The sequence below is a fragment of the Marmota marmota genome, unplaced genomic scaffold (genome assembly GCF_001458135.2).
Source record: "Marmota marmota marmota unplaced genomic scaffold, marMar, whole genome shotgun sequence".
Lineage (NCBI taxonomy): Eukaryota > Metazoa > Chordata > Mammalia > Rodentia > Sciuridae > Marmota > Marmota marmota.
In genome coordinates this window covers 57,895,197-57,922,819 of record NW_026000037.1, presented here as the reverse complement: position 1 = coordinate 57,922,819, position 27,623 = coordinate 57,895,197, and the positions used below count along the sequence as shown (strand labels likewise).

The window sequence follows — 27,623 nt, the reverse complement described above, 5'->3', positions numbered from 1 at the left end:
TTTTTCATTCCCCTATGACTGAGTTTGTTTCCAATTTTTTGCTATTTTATTTAATGTTCAATGAACATCTTTGTACAGATATTTTCTCTATAGAACTTTATTATTCTTTTGTTAAAATAAATCCCAAGCAGTACATTTCATAAGCCAAAACAGTGTAACCATTTCTGTCTTTGGTTTTCGTTTTAGTTGTTAGCCTAATTATTTCAGTTTTATTATTAGTTATTTGTCTCTGTGCTTAAATTCTATTGTTGTATTTATTACTTGTAAAAATATTTGAGTGATTCTTAATGCTGGCTGTTGGATTTTGGTTTGTATGAATCAGACTTATAAGATAAAGAACTGCCATAAAGCAGCAGGTCTGGAGGAAGTCCCCATAAATAGAGTGGGAACATTTTGTAGGTTTCTGAGCGGATTCTGTTAACTATATAGTGGGAAAATCTGTTCTGCAGGAACTTGGGGTATAATATTCCCTTAACAGTTAAGAAAATGAAACAACATAAAAAACAGTATAAGGATGTTAGGACAATTTAAGAAATAACCAAATCTATTAAATACTTAAGAAGTAGGAAGTTAAACCAGCAGTTTTAAACACATGCTTTTAAATAAATAAATAATAAAACACTTGCTTAATCAAGCTGAAGACTCCATATACTCTTGTTGGCTCACCACTTGGTTCTCTATAGAGAAAGCAATTGTTCTGTTTTCTTCCTATGTGTTATAAAAATTTATAGGTGAGAAACTCATCCCCAGCCTTAGTAACACTATTTTTTAAGCAGATGACTTGTTGCCTTTAATGTTATAACAGTCATGCTATAGCCTCTATATTTACACATACAAAATGTATAGTTCCCAGCCTCAATTCATTTATAATTACTTACATTTATTAAAAGGAATCATAACAAAAAATCCATTCTAATTTCATTTATTAAAGCAAATGACAAGCTTCTTAATGATTGGGTTATAACTGGGTTTTTTTTTTTAAAAAATACTGGTGGTTAAATTTTCATCTGTGAAACTCTGATTTTTACATTCTCACTCCCTTTTCTTAGAGATCCAGTGTACCATTTTTGATCCTTTTAAAAAGATAATAGATTCTTATCTTTCCATAGTGTATTTTAGTTTGGTCACCTGACTCTATCCTCTGATATCTGATTGCATAAACATGAGTTAAAATAGAATCAAGCTTCTCATCATTCTACCCAAAGCAACTCTACTCTGTAATCATTATTCCTGCTTTCCTAGATACTAAGGGTTAAAACCTTGGAATCATTCCTGACTCTTACTCTTCTTCTCCTTTAATATCGAGTTCATCTCCAGTCATAACTATGATTTTTCTGTGTCTCCCACTCCACTGTCTTTTTGTGTTTTCCATTATCTCCACCTTAGTCCTGGTACTCATTACTCCTAGACCACTGCAACAGTCTAATTGGTCTGCCTCCAGTCCTTCCCCACTCCATTGCATCTTGCACATAACTTAAAATCCTCTGAAATCTGACCATTACCCAGATCCCAACTTCATCTGCAGTTGCCGAAGAGAACCAATCAAAATGGAATTTTTCATTATTTCCTGTAATATGCTGTCCATATTGCCAGCTTCTTAATGGCAAAAGTAATTGCTCCACTGCCCAATCCCCAGCCTGATCCCAAACCAACCTTCCCTTTAAGCCTTCCTCTTTGCCCTAGCCAGCATTAATTGACTATACTCCCATTCATCAGGTGCCTTTGATGGACAAGATTAAGTCTTAAAATCTCTCAGTATCCCCTACTGTGTTGGTAGATAATAATAGATGAATGGATGAGAAGGTGGACTTTGTTATGACATAAAGCTGGGTTTGAATTCTGGTTTTGCCACCTTTTGACTATAGGACCTTGAGTGAGTGAGTTACTACACTTTTATTTCTTCATATGCAAAATGAACATGATTAAAACCCTGTCACAGGATTTTTGAAAGCATTAGATAGGACAAATATGTATGAGATGTGCTTAACAGTGCCTGACATATAATAAATAATAAATGGTTGCAGTTATGATTATTCTAACTGCTTAGTTAATGTTTGTCAGTCACCATTAATGATGCATCTTCAAGAACTTTATAATTTTTCCTTTTTCATCAATCAGATGACTACAAATATATAGTTACAGTGTGAAGGTGAAGATATCAGTAGGCTATATGGACTTGAATGTAGGGTGTGTTGTTGTTGTTGTTTTTCTTATGTAGAAAAATGATTTGTTTCAAGAAATTGTATCACTCACTTATAAACTAACCTCTTGTAAAAAAAGAAACACAGCTTTGTAAAAAATGAAACCAAAACCAAATCACCATTTTTGTATATAGATATTGCTTCTGTTCCAAGAAAGACCCCACCTCCACCACTACCTCTGTGGTGCTGGGGATTAAATCAGGGCCTCACACATGGTAGGCAACAAGAGACATTTTTACAGCACAAAGGAGTAGCTTCTCATATAGAGAAAATAATTATGAAACTAAAATATACTTATAAAAAAGGGCTAGATCTTAGAAAAATGACCCTTTTATATACTGTATCAGTTTACTTTTACCATTTAAATGTTAAATGAATTCATTTTCAGAAACTAAGGTAGCTAATAAAAAAATCTAAAGTTACTTTTTAAATTGCAGGGTAAGTACCAAACATTTAAAAACTTGAATCTGATGGTAAAGTAACAAAATGCAAGTGTTATAAAAATAATGTTAAAATATTATTAAAGAATGCTCTGCTCATAAATAAACAAAAAGTCGAATAAATTAGCCTTGGAGTAAAAAATAGCAAACTGTACCAGTACACAGGTAATTCACCAGAGTGTTCTGGGGACATTACTTTAGCAGCCATTTCCCACAAGTAGCTGGGACTGGCAGCATGGCCAGATAAAAATAGAAGAACCATAGGAGTTGCAGGGTCACTCCAACACCATTAGGAGGGATATCTGATACAAAGTATATTCATTCAGCATGGAATTTGTTATCACTTGTGTTTGCCTAATCAAGAATAAAAGATGGAATCCCTGGTCACTTTTTTTCTGCCTTCTTCAATTATAAAGCACATTTTACAATCTTTTTATTTCTTTTTTTTTTTTTTATCCCCTAGGGATCACATGCAGTGGTCTAAAGAAGAAGAAGAAGCAGCCAGAAAAAAAGTAGAAGAAAATTCAGCTGTGCAAGTCATTCCAGAAGAGCAAGGTAGCCAATGACATTGTGGCTCCTAGAGTCAGACTTCTCTTACCTTCCACTGGTTCAGTTCATAGCTAGCTGGTGTCATTGTTTCTAGGAGTTCATAGCTTCTACCTAAGCCAGTCAGTCCACTTGTTCCCTTTGGTAGAATTCCTAGTTCTTCCAGGGTAGTAGGACCAAAATTAATGAAATAAATTATGTATTCACCCTATAATTAGTCTTTTGGTAGTCATAATGCTTTTTCTGGAAGATACACATATGGATGGCATTTTAAACAAGATATGAAAATATAACTTTAAATTTTTCTTCTTGCTATGCTACTTTCAGTATGCTATTGTGCATTTCACTTGCTAGGAACTTTGAACATATTCATGAACTTTGAGTGAAGAAGATAAAGTCATATCAAAGTTTCGATAAAGATCAAAAGCATTTTTCTTGGAGGCCTATGTATTTAGAGTTTAATTTAGGTAAAGTCTTGTCAGCCTTCACAAATGGCTTTTTAAAAAATTGGCCTGTGCTACTGTCAAAAAAATAGAAAATGAAAAGTGTTGACAAGGATGTAGAGAAATAGGAGCCCTTGTGCACTATTGGTGGGATTGTAAAATGGTGCAGCCACTATGGAAACCAGTATAGAAGTTTCTCAAAAAATTAAAAATAGAATTCCTATTATGATCCAGCAAATCATTTCAGGGTTACATAAAAAAAATTGAAAGCAGGATCTCAAAGTGAGATTGCATTCCCATGTTCATAGCTGCACTATTTATGATGGGCTGCTGTGAAGACACAGAACAAAAGATACCATTTCAAAATGACTCAAAGAGGCAGAGATTTCTACTACATCCCTTCTGTATCCTCCCTGCAACACTACTCAGTGCAGTGGGCTTCATGTGTATGTCAAAGGACCACAGCAGTGGGAGGAATACATTATGAAGTGACCATCTTATCACACTTAAAGCAAGGTTGCACAGAGCAGTAGCTAAAGCTGCTAGGAGGCTGCCAAAGGAAGAAGACTGGTGTTCTAAGGACAAAAGGTGGAAGCAACACAACCATGTTGGATGAATGTTATAAACAAAATGTAGTATATACATAAGATGGATGTTATTCCACCTTAGAAAGAAAGAAATCCTGTCACATACCACCGAATAAGCCTTTAGGACATCATGCTAAGTAAAATAAGCCAATCACAAAACAGAAAAATACTGTATGATCCACTTACATGATGTATCTAAAGTAGTCAAATTCATAGAAACAGCTGAATAGTTGTTGCCAAGGGTTGGGGGGGGGAGGGGGAAAAGGACAGTTATTTGGTAGATTTAGAGTTAATGTTTGGCAAGATGGAGACATTCCAGAGATCTGTTTCCCAACAGTGTGAATATACTTAACACTACTGAACTTAAAAATGGTTAAGATGTTAAGTTTTATCTTGTGCATGCTTTTCACAATGTTTTTAAAAAAGCACAGGAAGGAAAGGATGGAGGGATGAAGAAAAGAGAAGAGAAAAGAAAAGAAGTTGGCCTATGTCCTCACTGCATAACTGGGAACCCACAGATCCTCTGCCCAAGTCCTACCCTGTCCATATGGGATTTTCCACCTTATTTTTCTTAAAATTATATCTTCTTTAGAACATGTTGGTTCTTTTTTTCTTTCTTTTTTAAAAAAATAGTTTATTGAAGTATCAAATAAATACAGAAATTTATGCAATTTATAAATGGATTTTCACAAAGTTCAGTGAATTTTCAGAAAATGAATATATCTATGTAAAAAGCACCCACATCAAGAAATAGAATATTACCAGTAACCTAGCAGCTTTCTCATGCTCCTTCCCAATTATAGTACTCCCACAGACCTCTCACACATAAAAGAATAGCTCCCATTCTGGCCTCTAATACTATGGGTTAGATGCCAGAACACTTGGTTCTGGTCATCATATTCTGATCATTCTTATAGCAACGTAAGTATAACCTAATGATAAAGTGAGAGTCAGCAAACTATTGCTTATGGGCCGTATCCAGCCTGCTTCCTATTTTTATAAAGTTTTATTAGAAAACAGACTTACTCATCTCTTGACATACTGTCTATGGCTGCTTTTGAGCTATAAGTACAGAGTTAAATAGCAACAGAAACTGAATGTGTTCAACAAAGACCAAAGAACTTACTACCTGGTCCTTACAGAAAATATTCTACAAGTTCTAAGGTAATTTTTTTTTCATAGATTGATAGCTGTCCTGAAACTCCCAGAGAAAAATGTTTGCTTCCTGTGTAAGCCAAACAGCAAAAATCATCAATTCCATTGGTGGTTAACTATTATTCTAGTAACTTTAGTCTACAGTTGAAGCTGAAGTTTTTTGAAACAAAGGTAGTTGTAGAGACTGAACTAGTGAGACAGCCCTCATTAGCTCTGCCCTTAATCAGTGAAGATAGCAATGCTAACCTAGCCTCTCTTGGTATCATGGATAACCTGTCTTAACCTCTGTCATTGTTTGCTATGCCTTATAGGTAGTTCTTCTTCCTCCTCCTAAACACTAATGTATCTTTGGGAATGGACAGTAAAGAAGAGCACCTGATTTACAGTGGAATCATTCTGTTTTTATAAGTTCCAACCGTGCAGTCCCAGGATGGAATATGGCCAGGGAGTGTTGGGGCTGGATTTGAGGGTGCATACCAGTGGCAATACTGCCTACAGATCAGCCAACATTGCATTCCTTTGCAGGACTCTGTCACACTGTTTTTGAGGAAGTATAACTTTGCTTCTTTTCCAGCAGCTGCACAGACATATTTTCCACATTACTCAAACTTCTGCTAGTGGCCACCTGGATTTGACAGAGAGAGTCAAGCCTAAACTGAATTAAAAGTTATCAGTCATTTTAATTCACTTCCAGGAAGCTGAAAATGATCCACAGTGTATTTCCTGATAATGCAAAAAAAAAAAAAACCAAGTTTTTTTTTTAACCCTCTTTTGAATATATCTGTTCAGATCATACATAGATGAGCATGGCTGATACTGTTCCTTTAAAGTGCTCTGTACACGGCTGCCTATTGTGTCCTATTTATGTTAACAATGAACTTGAGTGAAGCTAATGAGAAGGTTATTTTAGGGCCTCGGAAACCGCAGTAAAGGAAAATGACAGTTCCCACAGAACCATAGTGTGACCAAAATAGAAAGGTGGTGACTGGCCTCTCTCTATAGAAACAGGAAAAGCAGGCAAGAGAGGGCTGATGGTGCCACGTTGAGGCATTTGATTTGCTTATTAGTATGTCCATTCTTTTCTGTGGAAGTTTTCTAGCTGCTTCGAAGAAACAGAGCAAAAGATTCCATTTCAAAATGACTCAAAGGCGTACAGGTTTCTGCTGGGTCCCCTCTGTTTTCCCCCATAACACAATTTGGTGCAGTGGGCTTCTTGTGTGTCAGGGAACCACTGTAGGGAAAGGAGTGCATTATGAAGTGGCCATCTTATCACACTTAAAGCAAGGTGGCACAGAGAAGTAGCTGAGGCTGCAGGGAGACTTGTGTTCTGAGGAACTATGTCAAATGATAGGACATTGTAATGAGAGCCATATAGTGCAGTTTCTGCTAGTGCTCATAGACCTACCACTCTGCCGAAGCCCTGGGTGAGGCTTCCAATTTGATATTCTCTGATGAATATGGGTTCAGGGTGAATAGACTGTTTAAAAGCTCTGCTCCCAAATTTTGTGAGAACCCCAAGGAAGCCTTGATCTGTCTTTTTCACCACTGCCTCTGTTAACCATCTTTTCTTACCTAGGAGAGTTTTTAAAGAGCCAAGCTCTTGCATCACAAAGTATTCTGTATACAGATCATTATACAGTAGGTGTTGGGAGTAGCCCCAGTTCCAAAGACTAACTCCCCCATCCCCCAAGAAGAGCTGTCCAATGGTGAGCCCTGCTGGCTCACATGATCCTTACCCACCAATCAGAAAACACCCCATGCCAACTGTCAAACCCTTCAACTGTTTAACTGTCAAACCACCCTCGGCTCTATAAATATGCAGAGCTGTTCCTCAATAAACGGGCATTTTCTCCAATGATGAGCCTTATTTGTTCTTTCAGTAGGAGCACTGTTTATTGATCTTATCTCACTTTATTAATGCCACTGGGAAGAAGTACTGGTTGTTCTCCCATGCTGGCCAATTCTGGCCCATTTCTCTTAGTCTCTCTATGTTATACTCTTCTGTCACTCCCGTCTCCCACTTCTCACCTATTGTCTCATCTGTTGGTGAGAACCAATGCCAGGAAACACCCCCATAACCTGAAAATAAGAAGTTATGCGTCACAAATAATAATCTTTTGCTGAATGGTGGTTGACAATCTTGTTTCTATGGTTAAAATGCATAGCATTCAGGCTCTCCTTAGTAATATTTCATTCAGTTAGATTGCCAGATTAAAGATTTTTGATTCCACATTTAATTTTTGTAATTACTTTTAAATTTTATTATAGCTCATATTTCTTTTAAATGAAGGTTAACTCAGAAATGAGAAAGATATATTTGGCAGTTTTGAGTTTACATGGTTATATTTTATAATTTTCTAAGAAGATCTCCAGTGTGTTATATCTCAGCTGGTTACATAGCTAATGTAATAGGTATTTTAAACTTTTTTTTAAAAAGTATTTTTAGTTGTAGATGGACACAATACCTTTATTTTGTTTATTATTTTATGTGGTGCTGAGGATTGAACCCAGGGCCTCACATGTGCTAGGCAAGTGCTCTACCACTGAGCCATAACCCCAGCCCAGATTTTTTAAACTTAATAACAAAAGCAGATGCTATTTCCACTTTAAAATATCTTTGTAAATAACTACCTACCTAGGATGGGTCATCTCTATCTAGTAAAATAATAAGAGTCTTATTGTACCCTGCCTTGTGAATACCTTACCACTTAAGAGAATGTTCTATATGAAAAAAAGAAAATGAACGGCAAAGTTCTTTGAAGCAAAGGTAGTTGCAGAGACTGAACTCGTGAGATAGCCCTCATTAGCTGCCCTTAATCAGTGAAGGTGGCAATGCTAACCTAGCCTGTCTTGCTATCATGGATAACCTATCTTAAAAGTTGTGTGCTGATAAATATAGACTACTTGTTTCTAAGATGGCTTTAACTGTTTAAAGTTTCATGCAGCACTCTCAGAAATACACTTCTAATTTAGAAATTTTAAAAGTTCTCTTTTATTAGACAATGAACTTCATCAGTGACATGTGGAAATTTCCAACTTTGAGAGCTCAGGTATTTGCGTAATTGATGTGCAAAAATAACTTCAAATTGCTTTTTGTTACATGGCAACTTAGAATAAATTTTCATAATTCATATTAATCATATCATATATGCCAGATACATAAATGGTTTAATTCAGTTTTTTAGTTATGATGTTCGGGGTGATTCAGAATGAATCTGAATATTTAAGTATAGTTAGTATGCCATATTCCTTCTTCAGCAGTATTGAATTTAGTAAGTGAATAATTGAGAAGTTGCTTCATCTGGCTTTGTTAAACAGATCACTACACCCCTTTTACTGCCACTGGCATGGAGCAGTTACCCCTGAATTGGCAACTTAGGAATGCAAAAAGGAAAAATAAATGTTTCTCCAAAAAAAATTAATGATTCACACACCTGTTAGGAGGTCACTTAGACAAGATCAAATTGATATAAATTTCTCAAAACTATACACTTTTTTTTTATCATTATTGACCTGAACTTGTGGCGGGGTTAACAGCAGGTTGAAACCATTTTTCATTCATGGTCAGAGAGTAACTCCTCCACTTCCACTGTTATCACAGATACTCATGCAGTTCAGGAAATTAAATCATGCATCAAAGGTGTTTGTTGTCTCGTGCTCCTCATTATGATGAGTTTGATTAAGCTTTCGTGGGGCCTCAAAAGCTGTCACACATCACTGGGAACTATGGATTTGCCAGCATTGATTTGAAATATTGCTTAAAGCACAGCTGTAAGAGACCCATTGGTGCCGCTTCTTTGTTTTCTTTCTGTCTCACACGTCTATTCTTACAGAGTATTTTATATTACTGTTGTTCATCATAATTTCATCATATAACCTAGCATAGTTTATATTTCATACAATATGAAAATAAGATTTAGTTAATTCTGTACATCTGATCTATTTAAGGAAGGTTAAATATAATCAGTGTTATTTTTTACAATTTACTTATACTGACTAGAAGTCATACTGAAGTTTTAATTTTCATCTTTATGTTTCATAATTGAGAGGAAAGAAAAAAAGAAAAACATCATTTTCAGAGATATTTTGGGGGATGATCATGACTTTGTGTTAGGAAGATGGTGTTAATATAATGGTTAAGAGCACAACTTTCAGAATTTGACAGACTTGATCTAAGTCGTGACTCTGCTTCTTCTAGCAAGGTGACCTTAGGGAATTTTTTTATCCTCTCTGACCTTGGATTTCTTTATGAATTGGAATAGCAATGTCTATATAGGAGATATTATTAGGATTAAATGGGAAGGGGATAGTCCAAGTAAAGCATTTGACATACTACTTGACATACCATAAATATGTGATTATTGTTATTTTTTGTATATTCATCTTTATTTCAGTTCATAAATGTATTAGTTTGACCCCAGTGATTTAAGGTACATTACAGATATCTACAGTAGAAAGCCCAAACTAATACAGATCTCTCTAAGGACATCTAGCTAGGTGCATCTGTAATCCATTCAAAAACATGACTGGTTGTTTGAATACTCCACTGTCTACTTAGGAATAGTGGGGAAAGCAAGTAATTTGTTAGATTCATATGGTAAATTTTTATTCCATAGACTTCCTGGCAATCTATGGTATATCTTTGGGTAGGGGGTGGTACCAGTTAAACCCAGTGGCCTCTGAGTTACACCCCTAGCCCTTATTGTTTTAATACTTACCCACATTCAGGGCCTTCCTGAATTCCTTATAAGTTTAAATGGGCACCTGGCCAGGTGAGTAGTCTGATACATCATGGGTTAAGGTGTGAATACAGGGGTCATGTAAGAATTTGCATTCCTAACCAATTCTCAGGTGAGTCCAAAATTTCTAATACTGAAATAGATTTTTCTGTTTAAATGACCATTTTTAAAAAGGAGACAAATATGCCCAAATATTTACTAGAGATTTTCAAACCCTTTGTTTAAAAAAAATTTTTTTTGATCACTTTACTGGCCAGGCATAATGGCATACACTTATAATCTCAGTGACATGAGAAGCTGAGGCAGGAGGATCACACGTTCAAGGCCAGTCTTAGCAATTTAGTGAGGCCCTAAGCAACTTAGGGAGACCCTTTCTCAAAATTAAAAGAAAAAGAGGCTTGGAATGCCTGGGTTCAATCCTCAGTACCAAAAAGAGAAAGGAAAAAGAAAAAGAATCACTTTACCAATTCTTTCTGCTAATTAAAGGACCCCAAGTCAAGTATTAGGCCAGTAGCTAACTCTTCTCTCCTCAAATAAACATTATTTGGAATCGAGTGTGATTTCAAAATGAAGTAGAGATGAGTGGCAGTCTTTCTCTAAAAGCTATTGATATTTTTAATTGTTGTTATTGGTATAATGGTTCATGTAATTGTTTGATTTTTTTTTCTCTTAATTTTTGAGAGGGAAAGACTTGAAAAACAGCTTGAAAGTATAGATATATTAGCAAACATTAACCATTGTTTTCTAATAGTAATTGAGTTCTTTTTAAAAATTGCATACACTGGGGTTCAATTTAGATGCCTCATATATTTGTTATCTAAAACAGATTGCAATCACATTATTACAGGTTAATTTTCTTTATAAACTTTAAAAAACTAAAGCAACAGGCTCGTGTTTAGACCAGCAGTCCAATTCAAGATTGTGCTGTTTGTAAAACTAATCATGTTTGTTTTTTAAAAATTCATGGGGCTTAATAGAAAAATACACAGAATTTTTAGAGCTTAAGCAGACTAATTTGGAGAACTGTAATTCAACTTTCTCATTAAATGAGGAAACTGTAGGCTAGGTTAATGAAGAATTCAGCTAAGATTATTCATCTTTGTGTCAGATGTAGAGATACTACTTTACAAAAGATAGAACAGTATACCTAATAATTATGAAATTCTTATCATTGCTTCAAATTTTCATCTGTGATGAATGAATATAAAATAAATTTTAAACTTACCATCAGTGTGTTTACTGTGATGTGATTTTTGTCTCTTAGTAAATTATCCTTTATTTTTGAATTACTATGTAAAGTTGCCCTGTTTGACTTGCATGGTTTATTTGCTCCCATGTCGTTGGGCACTTGAATTCTTTCCCACTTTTTTCCATTACAAATAGGATTGCTATGCACATACGTTTGCCAGGATATTCCCCTGTACTCTCTACTTCACTGCCATTAATTCCTAGGGGAATATATGCAAACTTAATCAAGGTATAGTATTCTAGTTACTGGTAATTAAGGCTCAAATTTACCTCTCAAGTAACTTGACTTTGGAAACCTAAATACTAGAGCTATGACTAAATGTAGGTCTTCTTATCTTTAAATATAGGTCTTCTAGCTGCTTTTTATTAGGCATAAAATCTTTCACCTGCGTGGAATGAGTTACAAAGAGAGTTTCTAAGGCAAAGGAAGAGAAAGAGGTTCAAAAAGACCCTTGGGAAATTTGGCAGTTTTTTAATTTCTCCTGAGTCTAATTTTTAGAAGGTTGTTTTGTTTTCTTACCCAGTATATCAAGTACCCTCCAGTTGTTGAAAGTGGAGATAGAACTATTTTCAAGATAAATATACATTTTTAGATAAACCATACATAGACTTGCTTCAATTTGTGCAGATGTGAGCATGTTTTGGACTTAACATCCCATAATTCTTTTGTTATAAAGATTCACTTTCATTTCTCAGATCTTAAGTACAAATTGGAGTTCTTGACTTCATAGCAGTGTTGCTGCTGCTGGATACAATTGTCTTGATGAGAAGGAAGTCTTGTGGTTAGATGGGTGGAGATCTATAGTGGGAGGCCATAAAGATAAAAAAAGAAAGAAAAGGAAAACTGTAAGCTTCAGGACAGGGCTATATAACAATGATGAGCCTGACCATAGGCAACTGCTTGTTCTGAGAACAGGGGCTTCTTTATAATGATGAAGAATATGAATCTTTTAGTTTTAGTTTTAATTTATTTTTTTAATTAGGAAATTCACATGGATCAAATTCAAATGAAAATTCTCCACATCGTGATCCCTAGCTCCTCCATTCATATCCTGAGAGAGATCCAAGGTTACTAATATGTGCTTACCCTTCCAGAGGTATTTGGTACCTATACAAGTAAGTGTGTATATACACACACATGAATGGTTCTGTGTGTATACGCACATTTATTTTTTCTCCTCCTTTGCCCCTCTCTCTCTCTCTCTCTCTCTTTAATGAATGGTTGCATAATATATATGATATTTTACAACTTGCTTTTCCCCACCAAAACTAAATCTTGGAAATACTCCATATCCATTAAAAAGCTTTTGTATCATCTGCATCCACTTTTAAAATGTTATGTGTCTATATTGGGTGAAAGCAATTATTTTTTAAATTTTTTTTTATTTTTTGTAGTTGTGTATGGACAGAATGCCTTTATTTTGTTTATTTATTTATTTTTTTAATGTGGTGCTGAGGATCGAACTCAGTGCCCCACACATACTAGGCAAGTGCTCTGCCACTGAGCTACCCTGAAAATAATTCTTAATTCATGGATTAAGCCTGGGGATTAGCCTGTTATCTCATAGGAGTCAAGAAATGTTTGTTGGATGAATAAGATTGGGAGTAAATTTTAATGTAAGGTACATATTGGAAGAATCAGGAGGCTAAGAATTGCCTGAAGCTTTGAGACATTTGACCTAACCCTGGCCCCATGGCCCCTTTGTATTTTTTTTTTTATTTTATTTTGAGAGAGGGTCTTGCTAGGTTGCTTAGGGCCTTGAAAGTTGCAGAGGCTGGCCTTGAATTTGCCATCCTCTTGCCTCAGCCTCCCCAGTTGCAGGGATTACAAGCATGTACTACCATACCTGATTTATCATTTGAATTATGCAATTTCTGTTTTGATCATGAATTTTCACATTTGTCAAATGGAAACTTATAAAACAAGGTATCCTTTCTGTAAGATAATAAAAATCCACAAAGATTATTAGTAAAATATGTGATTGTTAAGATTCCAATATTAGACTATAGAAAGTAATTCTCATTGATTATACTCCTCATAAAAAATGGCCATACTGTTAAAGATAAAAGCAAAATTATGGGGGTAGAACTAAATAATTCACTTATTGATAATTTGAAGAGAAGTAAGCAAACCTCTAATTTTAACTTTTTATCAGATAAATAAAATTATTATAAGACTAAAGATATTCAATCATAAATGTAATTATTGACAATGTATATTTTTAACAATATTTATTAAAAATAGTCACCAAAGCAGTAGCTAACAGTAAATATGATTCATAGTTAAATAACTTTCTTTTTTCCTCTCTTTTAGATAAGTATGAAAGTGAAGCTAGTAAATACTGGGATGTATTTTACAAGATTCATAAGAATAAGTTTTTCAAGAATCGTAATTGGCTATTAAGGGAATTTCCTGAAATTCTTCCAATTGATCTAAAAACTAAAGAGAATTCAAGAGAATCATCATGGGATCATATAAAACCTAATGCCACAAATTGTTTCTCAAGAATACAAGAAGAAAAAAAACATTTTAAGAAAAGTTCTGGCTCATCAGATGGCCCAAGCAAAGCAGGATCTGATTTTTCCAACCTAGACCCTAAAAAACTTGGAAAAGGACCCCTGAAGACTGAATTGTTTCCTGGTAGCAGGGCCAATTTCAGAATACTAGAGGTACTATACTTAAGGGACAATAATGGGAAGTGACAACATTTTCAAATGCATGTTTTATATGTTTTATTAATGTTCCAGATGTTTTAGGTGGAAAATGATCAAATCTAAGTGCTCAGTGTACTTTTATGCATAAATAATACTTAAGGGACTCACGTCTTTAATCAGTCAAGTTTTTTGTGACTTTCAGTTTCATTTCTATTACCCCCTTTTTAAAAAAATTTGACTGTTTTCATTTCTACCGTGAGAGCAGTTTTACCTATTTATAACGTTTTGGTCTTCATATTTACTCTCTCTGTTGTTACCTCTTTAGGTGAAATAGAAATAAGTGAAATATGTAATATGCTCTATCTAGTGTAGACCTTTGTTTTCTATTTTTTAAAAGTAAGACCTGTCTTTCTGATTAAAAGGGTAATATATGTTGATTACAGAGAATTTGCTAAAAAGCAGATAAGAGAAATAAAGTTATCTATAGTCCCCAAAGGATTTAAACACTGTTAAAATTTTATTGATTTTTTTCTCCTTTTGCTTATATTGTACACACATTTTAGGGTTCTGCTTTGTTTTTGTTTAACATAAGCAGTTTTACCTATCTTTAAAAGTTCTCTGTAAACATTTTCCTCAATGCAAATTATTTTACTATGTGGAAAACTATAATTTTTACATATCTATTTCTATACTACTGGACATTTAAATTGTTTTCTGTAGCAGAATGTCTTTGGGTATAGGTTTAATTAGCCCTAGCCTTTATCATTTTTATTGCAAAAGTTTTAATGTGGTTTATTTTGGGGTTTGGTGTATACAAATTTAAAATATTTTCATAGTCAAATTTTCAGTGTTATTCTTGTGATTTATTTCATTGTTTTTGAATATAGAAAGCCCTACCATACCCAGAGATCTAGTAAACTTCTTGTTTTTAAAAAACAGAAAATCTGACATTGTGAGGAAAATGTAATGCATTCATGGTATTTGTTTATTCTCTTCATTTTAGGTTGGCTGTGGTGCTGGAAATAGTGTTTTTCCAATACTGAACACCTTGCAGTGAGTTTTATTTAGAATTTTCTCCTACAGAAGTTTGCGTATTTATGAGATGTTGAGAAATTTTGAAAAAATGTTGTCATGTATATGCCAGTGATGTTCTTAATTCCCACATAAACAATAACTAATACATCTTCCAAAAGAAATCTCAGTGAATAATTTACATGAAGTTGGAATTACTCTGAAAATGGTATTTCACAGACACGGGTTGTCCACCATGTGTTTGAAGCCTGCGTTTATGAGGATAAGAAGACAAGAAAAGAGCAAGAGTTTTTTGTTTTTGTTTTTGTTTTTGTTTTTGTGTGTGTGTGTGTGTGTGTGTTTTTAACAAGTTATGAATTGTTCAACTTCAGAGATAGCTTGTTCCTCCTGGATACTTAGATGTCATTTTACACATAGAAAATTGAGTTTAAAGTTTACACCTTAGTCCTCATTTTATTTTGTCGTATTTTCTGAAGCAACACCCTATATAAGACTTTTGCACATCAGATCATTGTGTCTAGGCTTGAGATTGTTTGGAAGTGGAAGCAACTAATCATAAATCTTAAAAAAGAAGAGCAGCTGATGGAGACAGTGATATTCTCCTTACCTTCCCCCTTGTTCACCATCTCACCTCTGTGTGTTAGTATTTCCATAAAGAAGAATATATACCTTATAAAACTCGCCATACATCTTTTACTATGCTGCTTTGTCAAGTTGTGTTTTTTTCAAAGTTTATACAATAGTTTTCACATAATTTTTTCTCTATAAAACCAGCCATAAGCACATTAGAGTACATTTCCATTAGAGGAAAGGGGATGGAAATCACCCATCATCCTAACATAACCACTGATAGAATTTTCATTTATTGTGCATAATTTTTAATTTAACAATGTGATCTTTTAAACTTTCTATTATGAAAATGTAAAAGCACTGGAAAATCAAAGACAAGGACCGTGAATTTCCATAAACCCACTACCTCGTTCAATAATTATTAACATAATGCCAACATCATGACACTTTATGTTGATTATTCAGGTGTGTCACCAAAAAAATCAGAGCATTCTCCAACACTTCTATAAACCAAACATAATGAATAGTAATTCCCTAGTATTATCTAATTCATGACTAGTTAAAGTGGCCAGGCACAGGTGAATCTGGTAAATTTACAGTTTTGAATGGCCTTTCTTTTTTTTTTGGAATTTTTTTACCTTTTTTTTTTTTTTCGTATTCTGTTTTCAATTTTCCAGTTTCGGGGCTGAAACATTGCCAGGTTCCTTCACCCCAATAATATCTGATTCACCCCAATAATATCTGAACTTTTAATACACTTAAATACACTTTATTGGCAATTAGATTGCATTTTATTTTATGGCTGTTCTCAAGGTATTATTTGTCATCTCATTTCTTTATTCCTTATCTCTCCAGCTACTCTTTTTATATTTCTTGGGGTAAAGAGCATATTTTGTCCCAATATGATTTTCCAGGTTGTCCCACAGTACAATATAGAGCTCAGTGTGTATCGACTGCTCAATCTCCAATTCCCCATGTGTTAGTTGTAATGATTCCCTATTTGTTAGTTGCATTTTTCCCTCTGTACTTCTCCCTCCAGCTAATAATTACAAGTTCTTTTCCCCTCACTTCTGACTCTTTGCTTCCTGGCTGTGTCTTTCTTTCTTCATATGTTTTAGAAATCATGGTAGCTCAATAATAACTTGAGATAATTCACTCATCTTTAAAAGACAACCAGTGACTAATTTTCCAAAAGATGGACTTAGTCATCCCCCCAAATCAACTAAGAAATTATATTCGTCACTTTTGGAGAGTATAGGATTAATATTTTACCCTTTCAGAATACCTTACCATAATTAGACCTCTGGAATTGGAGGTTAGGTCATTCTCCAAGGATCATTTGATTCTTAAACCCCCTGCCAAGAGAATGCTTGGTGGTGTGGTAGTAGTAGTGATATTTGCACCTGCTTGCTTGGATAAGGGCCAGGGCAGTCAACTGATTTTACAGAAAGTCATTGGGTGGTCACAAGACTTCAACTTGGGCTGCTGATGTAGTGGGAATTCTGTCTCAGAGGTCATATTGCCGTCCTGGTAGGATATGTGCAAGTGGCACATGCTTTCTTTTAGTTCCTAGACTGTTCTATATCTTGTGGGTATTCAGTAAATATTCAAAGGTAGATTGCAGAACTTTTATTAATAAGCTAAGTAAACCAGGGTTCAAAAAAGCATTTTTAGTTATTTTGAAGTTTTTAGAGGACCATGTTAGTTTTTTAGTTCCTGAAAGGCCAAGGCAGATATCCTTTAATAATAGTGGAAGTAGTAATATTAGCAACAACAATATAATAATGACTAACATTTATTGGGTGCTTACTCTGAGTCAGGTACCTTTCCAGAAACTTTACTATGTGAGTTCATTCAGTCCTCATAACCACTTTAGATGACATATTTATCTCTCTTTTAAAGATGAGGGGACAGAGCTACTGCAAATTTAAGTCACATCCTCAGTCATACAATTATCCCTTAAGTAACTAACTATCCCTTGGTCACACAATTAAATGGTAGAATCAAGACTCAAACCTTCAGCTGTCTGGTTCCATAATCCTCATCCTTAGCCATTATACCACATGTGCAATTTGCATCTGAGTGGTAATTGAGACCATTTCAAACACATGTGACCACCTAGAAAATTACAAATCACATTTATATGTATTTCACAGGAAGCAACAGGGGTAAATGGTGGAATGAAGTATATTGATGAGATGGATGAAAAAATATCAAGCAGTTCAAGTTTTACATTTGGTTCAGTACCAGTTAACTTTTCAAAACCAAGTCTTATTTATTATACTTCAACTTAGACAGATTTTAAATTGAATGCAAATTCCTAGTGCCACAGAATAAATGAATTATATGTGAACATAGTATTCATCAGTGAGTAGCATTTAAGAGTATAATCTGAGCCTGGGTGAGATATTGCTAAATTCATATTTGTGCTTATGAATTGCCTCTTGAATCAAATTAGAGGTTCTAATTTTGTGCTTCCAGGCCTGCCTTTATGTCTTGCCACATACCAGCTTGGGCTCTCCAGGATCAGCTCTGCTTCTAATTCCTGACATGTGATTTCCACCTCTAAACTGTCATACCATTGCTTCTTCTCCTTACTTAGCAATGCTATCATCCCCCTTCAGAACTTTTAAGACTTATGGTGCTGGCCCTCTCTGCATATCCCAGCTAGACCATCAAGTGCACAAGAGCCAGGACCATACTTAAAATTATTGTTGAATGATATGGTGACCTCTTTCTGTGATTCAGACATGGTTCTGTACAACATGACTCAAGAACTATTTGATACCAGCCTGCAGACAATGATCAGGAAGGGTACTGGCCCACAAAATCCACAGTCCATTCCTACCCATGATTAACCAGCCATTGTTACTATATTTCAAAGTAAGGCCAAACAGAATGTATTTAGGTTCCGAAGAAACCAGTTAAAATTAGTTAAGATTTTTATACAGATAAACATTCCCCTGCAAAAAAATGGAATTTATTTATATATTATAAACAGTTGCAACTAAGTCGTGGATCAAACTCACAGAGTTAATAATTATCAAATCTAGGATTTCAACATAGGTCTATTTGGCTCCAAGAACCATACTCTTACAATTGTATTGGACAATTTTATTTATTACTTTGTATTCTAATGCTTGGTACATATATGATGCTCAATAAATGTTTGGCAATAACTTAGAAACACAACTAAGAATTACTATGTTAGCATTTTATTCTTTTTTAAAAGTTTATATATATATATACTATTAAAAAAGTATGTGGGTCAGTGCAATGGCACATTCCTGTAGTACCAGCTCCTTGGGAGGCTAAAGAGGATTGCTTGAGCCCAGGTTTCAAGGCCAACATAGGCAACATAGTGAGGCCCTGTCTAAAATAAAATAAATGTGCATATGTGTTTCTGCCCATTCGAGCTTCTGTGAGAAGCCCAAGAGACAAATGAGTAATACAGAAAGGAAGAGGAATGAAGGAAGAGTCTGGGAGTCCTTGGAAAAGGGTAGGACTGGCCAAGCTAAGGAACTACAGTACATGCTGGGGGGGAAAAGGAGGAAGGTGGAGCAATGTTGGATGTTGGCCTTGGAGATTTCCCATGTGGGAGTATGATGACTGCCAGGACCATACTTAAAATTACTCTTTAAAGACATGGTGACCTCTTTCTGTGATTCAGACATGTTTCTGTATAACATGACTCAAGAATTATTTGATACCAGCCTGCAGAGGCTGATCAGGAAGGGTACTGGCCCACAAACTTCATAGTACATTCCTGCCCATGATTAACCAGTCATTGCTACTATATTTAAAATTAAAGTCAAACAAAATGTATTTAGATCCAAAAGAAGACAATTGAAATGAGTTAAGATTTTTTATAAAGCAAATAGGCCCAACTAATGGGGGGCCTTAAAACTGGAACAGGAGCTTGAAAGTTACCCTGTAATTAATAAGTCTCAATCAGTACAGGAAGTGATATTCAAAAAAGAGAAATGACAAGCCAAGTGTCATCCAAAATTCTATTAAAGAAGTAGTTACCAATACATCAAATCTATAGTTTGCTTTCTTCTAGCCTGACCATGTTTGGACTCTAGATTTAAATACTTCTTCCTTTTTCATAGGAACACCCCAGAATCCTTTCTTTATTGTTGTGATTTTGCCTCTGGAGCTGTAGAGCTTGTAAAGGTACACTTCATATTTTCTTTAAGGAGTCCATTTAATAAGGTCAAATTTATTTGCTTTTGAGGAATTCTTTTGAAATGTTTCTAAATCAAATATTATCTGTAACCATTTTAACTGAATTTTTATGACTTCTGAGAATCATGTCATCGACTGCCTAAGATATTAATTATCCTAAAGCAATAGAACTTGTCTTAAATTTTTTAATAACTTTTTTTAAATTTATTATTTCTTTTATGTGGTGCTGAGGATCGAACCCAGGGCCTCACACATGCTAGGCAAGCGCTCTACCATTGAGCCGCAATCCCAGCCCCAAACTTGTCTTAAATTTAAGATAGATTTAACTGGTAGACCTAGAAAAGCCAACAGCACACAGAGATGACCAAAATGGTAGTGACCTACAAAATTCATGTCTATGAGTGTGACTGTACTCCAAACAACTTGTTTAAGTTCAAAGGAGATCAGTTAAAATTAGTTAAAATTCTCATATGGGTAAACAAGTTCCCACCCCCAAAATTGAAATTTTCTGTTAAATCTTATTCATATCTGTCTCTAAAGCCTCCACATAGTCTGGCACAGTAGACATTCATTGAATTAAAACTTTAGAAAAATATCTGAGAAGGCATTTAATGCAAATCCAGACTGTCCTAGACTATAAGAAAAACAGTGGAAAACCTAAGATTATTGCACAAATCCCTGAATGGTAGTGAGCACTACCTTAGAATGAAGAGACAATTTTAACAAAAAGGAAAGGAAATTTTACTAACAAAAATGTACAATAAACACATAGTTGAGTAAAACTTTCAGCACTAAAAAATGACAAAATCATGGAATTTGCAGGGAAATGGATGGCACTAGAGCAGATTATGCTTAGTGAAGCTAGCCAGTCCCTAAAAAACAAATACCAAATGTCTTCTTTGATATAATGAGAGCAACTAAGAACAGAGCAGGGAGGAAGAGCAGGAAGAAAAGATTAACATTAAACAGATACATGAGGTGGGAGGGAAAGGGAGAGAAAAGGGAAATTGCATGGTAATGGAGGGAGACCCTCATTGTTATACAAAATTACATATAAGAGGGGAATGGGAAAATAAACAAGGAGAGAAATGAATTACAGTAGATGGGGTAGAGAGAGAAGATGGGAGGGGAGGGGAGGGGGGATAGTAGAGGATAGGAAAGGTAGCAGAATACAACAGTTACTAATAAGGCATTATGTAAAAATGTGGATGTGTAACCGATGTGATTCTGCAATCTGTATTTGGGGTAAAATTGGGAGTTCATAACCAACTTGAATCTAATGTATGAAATATGGTATGTCAAGAGCTTTGTAATGTTTTGAACAACCAATAAAAAAAAAAAAGTAAGTAAAAGCCAAGTGCAGTGGCACATATAATCCTAGCTACTCTGGATGCTCAGACAGGAGAATCACAAATTTGAAGCTAGCTTAAGCAACCTTGTCTCAAAAAATTAAATATTGTAGCTAGGTGGCACACCACTTGCCTAGCAAGCATGAGGTCCTGGGTTCAATCCTCAGTACTGCAGAAAAAAAGAAAATTAAGTAAAAATTAGATTTCTGATAATAAGAGTAATTCTTATTCATTGCAAACATTTTCCATAGTAAAAAAATAAAAAACAGGGGCTGTTATGTGAGACACTGGGTTCGATCCTCAGCAACACATAAAAATAAAGATAAGATATTGTGTCCATCTTTAAAAAAATCTTTAAAAAAAAAAAAAAACGCCTAATGGAAAAGAAATAAATACACCAGTAATCACACTTCCTAGGGTGAATCAACATGATGTGTTCATGTATTTACTTCTGGTGATATTTCTGTAGACAAATTGTGTGTGTGTGTGTGTGTGTGTGTGTGTGTGTGTGTGACTAATGCAGTTTTTTTTAATTATAGCTTTATTGAAATATAGTTCACATACTATCCCATTTTGAAGTATACAATTCAATGGTTTTTAGTGTATTTAGAAATGTGCAACCATTACCATTATCTAATTTTGATTATGTGCTATAGGATATTTGTATTTTAAGCCAAAAGAGATATGGAAAAAGCAGTAGGAGAGTTGAGGAACATCTTAGTGCCTCTAAACAACACAGGCTAGCCCTCTAACAACTGCCTACTGACTCATAAGACCTGCCCTACTCCTAAATTCAAAGAGGGATTACGAAAAATATTTGTTATTAGATCTAGGTACTAGACTTAATTTTTTAGGTCAGCCTGAACTAAGCTAATAGGAAAATGAACTGGCAATAAAGTGTATTCATATTTACAGAGAGAAGACTCTTGGGAGAAAAAGTAAAAATTTGACCTTTTTATTTTTTAAAAATCAGCTAACTCTTTTTTTTTTTTTCTTTTTATTCCTTTATCATGACAGTCACACTCATCCTACAGAGCAGCCCAGTGTTCTGCCTTTGTTCATGATGTGTGCAATGATGGCTTACCCTACCCTTTTCCAGATGGGATCCTGGATGTCATTCTCCTTGTCTTTGTGCTCTCTTCTATTCATCCTGACAGGTAAATGAAGACGAAAGGGCAAAGCAAATGTGTAAAGCTTCTTTATCACTAGTGGTTTTTGAAACTATCAAAGCAAAAATGACAATTCTTGAGTTTATCATTTAGTGAACTACATTATGTATAATATTCAGCCTTTTAAATGCAGTTTTTTCTTTTTTCAGACTTTAAGAAAGAAACTGGTCAAACTACTTCATTAGCGAGCTTTCTGTCACTGTCAGAATGAAGTGAACATATTCTGGCAAGACACATACCTATTAAAAGTGACAGTGCTTCAAGGAAATTACAAATTCAGAACAGCCTAATAGACTCCCAAGAGGGAAATTGTACTTGGTGATCAGAAACAAACATCTTTGATTTAGCATCTCCCTAAATGTTCGTGAAGAGGTGGGCTGTGGATCTGTTTGGCTTAACACAGGTCTGTTGATGGGCTTTTGAACTTTTGTTAAAGAAGCCCACTAAGAAATTAGAGGTCATAGCAATTTGTTGGATTATCCGTAGACCTTTATGATTTAAGGTGGGCCCAGTGCCATTATTCAACTATATCTGCATATATAAATATAGATAAAGTTGTTTTGTTTTTGTTTGTTTTTTCCACAGTGCTAGGGATCGAACCCAGGGCCTTGTGCATGCTGGGCAAGCACTCTACCACTGAGCTATATCCCCAGCCCCCTAAATATTTATGACTGAGATTTTTATGTTTGCACAATATTTTAAAGCTGTAAATGCAGCTTTTCTCTGGAAACATAAAGAGAATATTACTACCAATTATAATGATCACCTCTTTTAAAATTGTGCCACCTTCTGTGTATTAAAGCATATGTGTGACAGGTGGCAGGACTTGTTCTTTTATAAGGTTTCTTAAAACTGTTTTTTTTGCAGTATCCTGGTAAGAGATACAGGCCCAGATCACCAGATCAAGCACTTTATGTTTGACGACTGTGACCCTCTCCCAAAGAATCTGAGTTACTGCGTGCTTCTTTCTTTGCAATTATGAGATCACTAGGATGCTTTAAAGTTGTTTTACTTCCCAGAGATAAGCACTTTGATTATTTTGGAATAAGAATTAGATTTCCAAATAAATCTGAAAGAAGATTCTACCTGATATATGTACCTGGTTCCATGAAGCTAACTTTTCCTCAGTTTCTATACCCTATTTCATTTCTGCTAATCTGTTAATCTATTGGCATTGTTCAGGAACTAGTAGAAAATGTCATCTATGTTTTTTGTTTCTTTATATGAATAGTTAAAAGGATGGTGTAGGTGGGTAAAAAATAATATTTCCTATTTGGTACCCATAACAGGAAATGTATAAATTCAAAATAAGACTACATAAAAACTATTTGAAATTAGTTTAGATCATGTATTTTCTCATTATTTGAATTGAATGTTAAAGAAAAGGGGAAGTAGATGTCTTAGGAATGATTGTTTTTATAGTACAGTATTTCATTTTGTTTTTTTAAAAAAATAAATTCAGATATATCATGTCAGTAACACTTTCTAACCTACATGGAAATGATCTAAAAATTAAGTGGATGAGCTGAGTGTGATGGCACATACCTGTAGTCCCAGTTATGTCGGAGGCTGAGGTGGAAGAAATACTTGATCCAGGAATTCAAGAATAGCCTTGGCAACATAGTAAGACTGTGTCTCAAAATAAATCAAATCAAATCAAAGTAAATTTATTAAAAGGGGGTCAATGGTAAGTGAAAAGGCAAGGCAGTATCTTTAGAATCATTTAGGATCATAATCATGGATTTGCCCCTAGGAAAGTTCTAGAAGAGTAGCTTGGCAGCTTGGAAAATCCAGACACAAATAAATAGCCAGCAGTTCAGCTAGACCCTGAGTCTGGAGGTTCCAGCTGAAATGAAAAAAAAAAAAATGTAGGATGCTACAGGGGGGAAAAAAAGCTAGTTGTCCTGGTTATTGAAATGAAAGTATAAGATACTTCCTGTAGATCCAAGCATAGAGTAGATAGTCTACAAATACTCATGTTTTAAATCTCTTCTTTTCCTTGTCCTGTCCCATCCTTCCCTCTTATCATCTCCCTCCAGCAGAGGAGAAGATAGCAGAGTCAGCCCAAGCAGGAAAAGGAAAGAAAAGGGGCTTTGTCCCATTTTTGTCTTGTTCACCTCTTCTCCAGCCTGGTCCCATCTGCGGTTCTCAGGAAGCAGCTCTGGAACTGCAGTCTGACCCAAAACCAGGATGCTCAAGAAGAACAGCGCCCTGCTCCTTACCTTTATCCACAAGCCCAGACATTAGAGGATAGTTGGAGGAAAGAATGTGCAGACGGAGCTGGCTGTGTATTTTGAAGTCCATGGTTTTTATTTTTTTGCATTTTAGTTTCATCTTTGTTTTACTAACAATTACAGAACTTTTGCTATATACATAATACATAAAACATTTATCCTGAAAGTGAATATTTTAAGGGTTAGGTATGGTTTTCTTTCATTGACAAAGCCCAAGGATATAAGCACAATATGAAAATGATTTATAATAAACAAGGAAAAAATATATTTCTTTTTCCATTTCGTGTACTTACGTTCCCATTTTTTAAAAGGACTTTTCACCTAATCTACAATCTCTGTCATATTTTTCTTGTTTTCATAGTAGCTTTCATTTTCTCATCATCTACTTCCTTCATAACATGATATAATATGGCTTACACCCCTCTTTTCCACTGAACAGTGTTTTAATTTACATATTAAAGTAATTGGAAGTAATTTACATATTAACAAATCTAAACTCCTCGTTTTCAAAGTAGAAAACCTCAGCAGCTTTAAGTAGCTTGGATAAAGCAGAGACGACAAGGACAACACAGGCTTCCATTTACCATTCTCTGCCCATGGCAGACATTGATAATCAGTTTTGTACTTTGATTGTCATTCCCAGTGGGCTCTGTGAGTCCTGAACAGAACTCCATAGGCAACTAATGCCACTCACTCAATATTGACATGAGATCTGAATCTGCCATCCCTGGCGCATAACAACACATGCACAATGAACAAGTAACCCCAAACACAAAGTTAAGCAATTATAAGGAGTCATATTTGACTGCAAGTCATAGGAGTAGAATAAAAGGAAGAAAGCATAAGGCTTTCCAGTATTGAGGTAGGAATTGAGGTGTGAATAAAATTTAAATAGGCAGGGATTAAGGAGAAGAGATTTTTTTTTTTTTTTTGAGAGAAAACCATATAAGCAATAGTTTCAATAAGGAATAGGTGCTCAGAACCAAGCATGTAACAGTGTGGCTAGAGGAGGGGCTTCAGATTGGGAATAGTAGAAAGGATGTTGGAGGGATTCATTGGGGTCATTAGTAAGAGATCTTAAGAACTCTGCTAAGAAATAAAAATTTGCCCTATGGGTTAAAAATTACAAAAATTTGTAAACAAGGAGATTGATGGTCAAAACCACCATTTTAAGCAGAATAATTCACTGATAATGTGCAGAAAGAATTGATGGGAGAATAAAAAGCATGTTAGGAAGTGAGGGGTCTGTACTAAGGGAGTTCCAATGGGGGAAAAAATAGAGAAAACAACAAAGATGTCATTAAAAAAAGAAAAAGCACAAGAGAGAGGATGTAGAATTTAATGCCCACATAGATAGGATAGAAGAAGAGAAAAATTACCCCTCCTTCATGAAGTGAATGAGAGTACCTGTGAACAAAAAAATTAATCAAAAGAATGTACTAATTTTGGGGAAAGATAATCCCTGTTTGGATAATGTACAATTTGGAATGACTGTCGTAGTTTTTATTTTGCAAGGAAAATGAAGTATCTTCACTTTTTGTCTCCCTCAGAACAACCTTGCTTTGCTTATATATTAAGAGACATCTAGTGGTTTTGCAGTTCAGCTTTCGGCATCATATATCAAACTGTATGAAGGATCATTTGGGTGATTTCTTGAAACTGTAGGGCTTTTGAATCTGGTCATTTAGCAAGTCAATGGCTTTTTTGGGGGAGGCGAAGGGTACCAGGGATTGAACTCAGGGACACTCAACCACTGAGCACACATCCCCAATCCTATTTTATATTTCATTTAGAGACAGGGTATCACTGAGTTACTTAGTGCCTTGGGAGTCCTCCTGCCTCAGCCTCCTGATGCCCTAGGCATGTGTCACCACACCTGGCTCTTTTTTTTTTTTTTAATTCCTTCTTTACACAATATGTTTGTTTTTGTTGCCTTTACACTGATGATTTAAATTTCTTTAGCATTATTGAGCTTCTCTGACTTTGTTTTTAAGAAGGTTAAATCTGGCAGAAGATTTCCACAAACAGGGTATCTTGCTTTGTTTTCAAAGGATGCAAGGTGTTGTCAACCGGCTGTCGAAGTTACTGAAGCCTGGGGGAATGCTGTTATTTCGGGACTATGGGAGATACGATAATACCCAGCTTCGTTTTAAAAAGGGTAATGATATATTCAGTTTGGGGTTATTTTTATGTGTTTTAAAGAATGTTCTGTTTATCTATTTCATGTCAGGTTGTTTGGGGTTTTTGTTTTTTAAGAAATGCCAAGTGTTTCTTTTCTTTCTTTTTTTTTTTTTTAGGGCATTGTTTATCTGAAAATTTTTATGTTCGAGGAGATGGTACCAGAGCATATTTCTTTACAAAAGGTATGCTAACCTACAAGAGGAAATAATTATCTTGAAAAACTCTTTTTGGGTATTATTTGCATGGAGAAACTCAAAAGCTATAAATTTGAGGCTTTAGTCATGATTAAATATTGGATAGCTTCATAGTTTGGTGCTTGTAATCTACATAAAAACTTGAAAATGGCCTTTTTGCCTTTTAATCTTCTTCCAGTTAAAACTACTTTAAAGAATTACCTGCTATACTCTCAACTCAAGTAAAGGTGCAATATGTAATTTTGGAGATATTGTTAGCCTGGATATGAAAAATTGATAATATTCCACAGCCAAAAGAGGGAATTTTATAAGTCTATAGAAAATTACTTACCTCTAGTCAATTTCTCATTTTAAAAAAGCATTTCTGACAGTACCAAATGAATCCTGCATTCAAAGACTTCCCCAAACTTATGTAAGTACTCTTAAAACGTATCATTTAGGGTCTCTGTAAACCAACAAAAAAGCTCAGAAAGGTGGCACTTCTCAAATATTGAAAGCAGCAACCAATAGTTTTGTGTATCCATTTGTGCCTGCTTGTTAGTCTGTTTATGCTTGGTATATTTTTCTAAGGTAGAAGAAACCCTGTTTGGTTTCACAGATTCCTTCACCTAGTTGTATTGGACAGTGTTTCTTGGTATAAATGAAATTTGAATGTCAAACATTCCACTAATATTCCATTGTTCATTACCTCC

At 34.9% G+C, this 27,623-nt stretch overlaps 1 protein-coding gene across 3 annotated transcripts in view; it reads left to right on the top strand.

Moving 5' to 3' along the window:
* The window catches only part of Mettl8 (methyltransferase 8, methylcytidine), a 90,883-nt gene that overhangs the window by 59,983 nt on the left and 3,277 nt on the right, over nucleotides 1–27,623 (top strand). Inside the window, exons 3-9 of one of the 3 annotated variants that reach the window (XR_007350988.1) lie at nucleotides 3,105–3,196; nucleotides 13,674–14,029; nucleotides 15,018–15,067; nucleotides 19,729–19,792; nucleotides 22,171–22,310; nucleotides 22,472–22,725; nucleotides 26,608–26,715. Coding sequence is in view for 1 of the 3 variants with exons in the window: in XM_015479310.2 (XP_015334796.1) it covers nucleotides 3,105–3,196; nucleotides 13,674–14,029; nucleotides 15,018–15,067; nucleotides 19,729–19,792; nucleotides 22,171–22,310; nucleotides 26,608–26,714; nucleotides 26,854–26,919 (875 nt within the window). In the remaining 2 variants the exon portion in view is untranslated. Of the gene's footprint in view, nucleotides 1–3,104; nucleotides 3,197–13,673; nucleotides 14,030–15,017; nucleotides 15,068–19,728; nucleotides 19,793–22,170; nucleotides 22,311–22,471; nucleotides 22,726–26,607; nucleotides 26,716–26,853; nucleotides 26,920–27,623 lie in introns of those variants that run through there. The other 2 variants (XM_015479310.2, XR_007350989.1) reach the window with 2 other exon arrangements.